General features: G+C 61.2%; 1 protein-coding gene across 1 annotated transcript; it reads right to left on the bottom strand.

The window, feature by feature from the left end:
* Nucleotides 1-200: 200 nt before the first annotated feature.
* On the bottom strand, nucleotides 201-4,163 carry LOC127461932 (B-cell antigen receptor complex-associated protein alpha chain-like). Its single transcript, XM_051770133.1, has 5 exons — nucleotides 4,061-4,163; nucleotides 3,734-3,991; nucleotides 2,873-2,991; nucleotides 1,056-1,124; nucleotides 201-950 (listed from the first exon to the last, which is right to left on the bottom strand). Exons 1-5 carry the CDS (start codon nucleotides 4,161-4,163, stop codon nucleotides 840-842), a joined length of 660 nt encoding a protein of 219 aa, XP_051626093.1. The 3' UTR covers nucleotides 201-839.
* Nucleotides 4,164-4,910: the final 747 nt, after the last annotated feature.

Here is a 4,910-nt window from a genome sequence, read left to right as displayed (position 1 = left end):
GAAATGGGGGATAATGAGGGCAAATAATGGGGGGAAATGGGGTAAAATGAGGTGAAATGGGGAAGAAAGGGAGAGAAATGGGAGGGTAATGGGGGAGAGTGAGGGGAAAATGGGGAAAATGAGGGGTAATGGGGAAAAATAGGAGATTATGGGGGATGGTGAGGGGGAAATGGGGGATAAGGGAGAAGAAATGTGGGATAATGGGGCATAATGGGGGAAAATGGTGAATAATAGGGAAAAATGTCAGATAATGAGGGAAAATGGGGAATAATAGGGGAGAAATGTGGGATAATGGGGGAAACGGGGAACAATGGGGGAAAATATGGGATAATGGAGGGAAAAGAAGGGATAATGGTTGAAAATGAGGGGAAATGGGTGTCTGAGAGGAAAAGTGGGGATAATGGGGGGAATGGGGGAAATAAGGGAAAATAGGGGATAAGGGGGGAAAATGGGGGAAATGAGGGAAAACGAGGTAATGAGGAAAATGGGGATAATGAGGGAAAATGGGGGAAATGAGGGAAAATGGGGAAAATAGGGGATGAAGAAGGAAAATGGGGGATAATAGGGGAAAAATGGGGGTCACTACAAGACCCCCCTTCCCATCAGACTCTGAGGCATCTCTGCTCTCACCTGCCTCCCCTTGCTGATTAATTAACCACTCGTTAATTACTAACAAGTAACTAACCCCCCAAAACCCACAGAACCCACAGCAGCTTTATTTTGGGGGGGGTCAGCACGGCCTTGTGTCACCAGAGCAGAGCACTGGGGGGGGCCAAGCAGAGCCAGGGGGTCCCAAACCCCTTCCCGGGGGGTCCCACCCCCCTTTTCCGGGGGGTCCCTCAGGGATTTTCCAGCTGGGAGTCGCTGGGGAGGGTCCCCACGTCCTGGTAGGTGGGTTGGACCCCCCGGGAAATGTCCTCGTACATCGAACACTCGTCCAGGTTCAGCCCCTGAAAACGAGGAAAGGGGGGGATTCGGGTCGGTTTGGGGGGGTTTAGAGGGTGATAGACCCCCCCCAGCACGATTTTGGGGCACGGGGGCCCCCAGAACGTCACCTCGTAGAGGTTTTCCTCCTCATATGTGGTTTTTTCGGGGTGCAGCAGCTGCTCGTTGGCCCAGCGCTTCTATGGGGGGGGAACAGGGGGCACGGGGGGGGTTTGGAGTGGCCAGGGGGGCTTTGGGGGCACCAGAGGGGATTTAGGGGTGGCCAGGGGGGGTTTAGGGGTGGCCGGGGGGGAAAAAAGGGGGCACAGGGAATTTTTGGGGTGGCCAGGGGGGTTTTGGGGGGCACCAGGGGAGATTTAGGGGTGGTGGGGCAGGGGGGTTGGAAGTACAGGGGGATTTTGGGGTGGCCGGGGGGGTTTTCTGGGGGCACCAGGAGGGATTTAGGGGTGGCCGGGGGGGGGGGAAGGGAGCACAGAGGGGTTTTGGGGTGGCCAGGTGAGGGTTTCTGGGGGCACCAGGGGGGATTTAGGGGTGGCTGGGGGGGGAAAGGGAGCACAGGGGGGTTTTGGGGTGGCCAGGGGGGGTTTGGGAGCACTAGGGGGGTTTTGAGGTGGCCAGGGGGGTTTTCTGGGGGCACCAGGGAGGTTTTGGGGTGGCCGAGGGGGGAAAAGAGGGCACAGGGGGGTTTTGGGGTGGCCGGGGGGGGGGGTTGGGGGGCTCCAGGGGGGTTTTGGGGTGGCCAGGGGGTGTTTGGGGGCACTACGGGGTATTTAGGGGTATCCAGGGGGCTTGGGGGCACCAAGGGGGAATTAAGGGGTGACGGGGGAAAACTAAGGCTTGCCGGGGGGGGTTGGGGTGGCCAGGGGGATTTAGGGGTGGCCAGGGGGGTTTTGGGGGGCACCAGAGGGATTTAGGGGTGGCCAGGGGGGTTTTGGGGGGCACCAGGGGGATTTAGGGGTGGCCAGGGGGGGTTGGGTGTCTCTGGGGAGGACTGGGGGGATTTGGGGATTGCAGGAGGAAATTGGGGAGGATTTTGGGGGAACTGTGGGGTACGGGGTGGTTGAAGGGGTTTTGGGGCATCCAGGGGGGAATTGGGGGGTACCAGGGGGGTTTGGGGGTGTCGGGGGGGATTTGGGTTACCCAGGGGGGATTTAGGGGGACCTGGGGGGCAATTGGTGTCCCCAGGGTCTCAATTAATGTCCCCAGTGTCTCAATTGGTGTCCCCAGTGTCCCATTTACGGGTCCCAATGTCCCACCTGGTGTCCCCAGTGTCCCAGTTGGTGTCCCCAATGTCCCAATTAGGTGTCCCCAGTGTCCCAGTTGGTGTCCCCAGTGTCCAAGTTGGTGTCTCAATGTCCCAATTAGTGTCCCCAGCATCCCAGTTGGTGTCCCCAATGTCCCAATTAGGTGTCCCCAGTGTCCCAACTGGTGTCCCCAGTGTCCCATTTAGGGGTCCCAAAGTTCCATTTGGTGTCCCCAGTGTCCCAGCTGGGGGTTCCAGTTTCCAATTGGGGGTCCCAGTGACAGAACTGGGGGTCTCAGTGTCCCAGTTGGTGTCCCCCTATCCCAGTTGGTGTCCCCCTGTCCCAGTTGTCCCAGTGTCCCAGCTGGGTGTCCCAACTGGGTGTCCCAGTGTCCCAGTTGGGTGTCCCAGTTGTCCCAGTGTCCCAGTTGGTGTCCCAGTGTCCCAGTTGGTGTCCCCCTGTCCCAGTTGTCCCCGTTTGTCCCAGTGTCCCAGTTGGGTGTCCCAGTTGGGTGTCCCAGTTGGTGTCCCAGTGTCCCAGCTGGTGTCCCCCTGTCCCAGTGTCCCAGTTTGTCCCAGTGTCCCAGTTGGGTGTCCCAGTTGTCCCAGTGTCCCAGTTGGTGTCCCAGTGTCCCAGTTGGTGTCCCCCTGTCCCAGCTGTCCCAGTTTGTCCCAGTGTCCCACCCTGAGCAGCAGCAGCAGCCCCGGCCTGGCCGAGCAGAGCAGCAGCAGCACCCCCTGCGCCGTCAGGATCCGGTTCTTGGTGCTCTCCCTCAGTGCCAGGAACGGGGCGGGAACCGGCTCTGTGGGAACGGGACTGGGTAACTGGGAGGGACTGGGTATACTGGGAGGGACTGGGTATACTGGGAGGGACTGGGTTACACTGGGAGGGACTGGGTAACTGGGAGGGACTGGGTTACACTGGGAGGGACTGGGTACACTGGGAGGGACTGTGTATACTGGGAGGGACTCGGTTACACTGGGAGGGACTGGGTTACACTGGGAGGGACTGGGGTATACTGGGAGGGCCTGGGCTATACTGGGAGGACACTGGGTTATACTGGGAGGGACTGGAGGGCACTGGGTTGTACTGAGAGGGCACTGGGTTATACTGGAAGGACACTGGGAGGGACTCAAGGGGATACTGGGAGTGACTGGAACGGACTGGAGTGGGACTGGGGGGCACTGGGAGGGTATCAAAGGGGATACTGGTAATAACTGGGATGGACTGGGGGGCACTGCAGGGCACTGGGATGGACTGGGGGGGCTCGTGGTAGTCCTGGGTTATACTGGAAGGGGACTAGGGTGGACTGGGAAAGACCAGCGACTCAGATGAGACCCCCAGCCCCCAGCCCCCCCTGATCCCCCCGAGACCCCCTGAACCCTCCCGAAGGTGCCGCAGGGCTGAGGGGCACTGGGATACCCTTGGAGGGGACTGGGACGGACTGGGTTAAACCGGGAGGGACTGGGCTATACTGGTACCATGCTGGGGGCACCGGGAAGGGCCGAGTGACCTGATGAGCCCCCCCCGCGCCCCCCACTCACCGAGGACCCTGACGAAGGTGCCGCAGCTCTGGGCCGTCTCCCCCCCAGACTCCACGCAGCAGAAGAAGAGCCCGGAGTCGTTGTGGGACAGTTTGGGGAAGGTCAGGGTGGAGCTTCCCCCCCCTTCCTGCACCACCCGGTCCATCCGGCGGCCCCCCCGGGTGGCCACCACCTCCTGGGGCCAGGGGCAGCTCCGGGGGACCTCCCCGAGCCCGGGGGGACACGCCTGGAGCCAGGTCAGGGCGGGGTCGGGGGGGCCTCAGAAGTGGCACTCGAGGGTCAGGGGGGTCCCCACGGGCCCCTCGTGGGAGGGGGGCCCCCCCACACCCGGAGCCACCCCCGGGGCGGGGCCGGGGAGCAGGAGGGGCTCGGGGGGCTCCCGGTGGTCACGGTCACGGGGGTCGGCCTCTCGGGGGGCTCCAGGGGTCATGCACGGGGCGCAACCTTCGGGGGGGGTCTGGGAGCACTGGGAGCCTGCGGGGACAGAGGGGGGTTAGGGGAGGTCACCAGTGCCCCCCAACCCCCATGGAGGGCGACTGACCCTGAGGGGGTCACTGGGGGTCCCTGTCCCTGCTGGGGGGGGGTCTTTGGGAGTTCCCAGAACTGTGAGGGGTCATTGGGGGACCCCCGGGGTCTTTGGGGGTCCCCCAGACCCATCTGAAGGTCACTGGGCCCAGTTTCAGTTCTCTGTCCCAGTTTGGGAACAGGAAATACTGGGAGGGGGGCGGGGGACATTTTGACACAGGTGTGGGGGACAAAACCCGATGCTGAGACCCCCTGAGACCCCCCAGACCCAAACCCTGAGACCCCCAAACCCAAATGGAGACCTTGGGATCCCTGAGACCCCCAGACCCAAATCCTGAGCCCCCCAGACCCAAAACCTTAGATCCCCAGACCCAAACTAAGACCCCCAGAACCAAGGCCCCCAGACCCAAACTGAGGCCTTGGGACCCCTGAGACCCCCAGACCCAAAGCCTGAGACCCCGTGACCCAAGCTGACACCCCAGAGACCCCTTCAGACCCAAACTGAGACCCCCCACACACCAAAACTGAGACCCCCAGACCCAAATCCTACCTGCAAGGAGCAGTGTTATAAGTGATCTAAAGAAATTTGCTGTTCAAATGAGAGAAAGAGTTAATAAAGCTATTATACTGTGTTAACTACATTGTTGGAATC

Source organism: Manacus candei, unplaced genomic scaffold, assembly GCF_025592945.1.
Source record: "Manacus candei isolate 608988 ecotype Guabito, Panama unplaced genomic scaffold, ASM2559294v1 h1tg000115l, whole genome shotgun sequence".
In the NCBI taxonomy this organism is placed as follows: domain Eukaryota; kingdom Metazoa; phylum Chordata; class Aves; order Passeriformes; family Pipridae; genus Manacus; species Manacus candei.
This window is presented reverse-complemented; position numbering and strand designations above follow the sequence as displayed.

Coding starts and splice junctions, on each gene's coding strand:
- LOC127461932 (XM_051770133.1), bottom strand. CDS start 4,163: ATGACCCCTGGAGCCCCCCGAGAGGCCGACCCCCGTGACCGTGACCAC. Junction 3,992..4,060: donor CGCCCCGGGGGTGGCTCCGG/GTGTGGGGGGGC, acceptor GCCACTTCTGAG/GCCCCCCCGACCCCGCCCTG. Junction 1,125..2,872: donor GGCTGCTGCTGCTGCTCAGG/GTGGGACACTGG, acceptor CCCCCCCCATAG/AAGCGCTGGGCCAACGAGCA.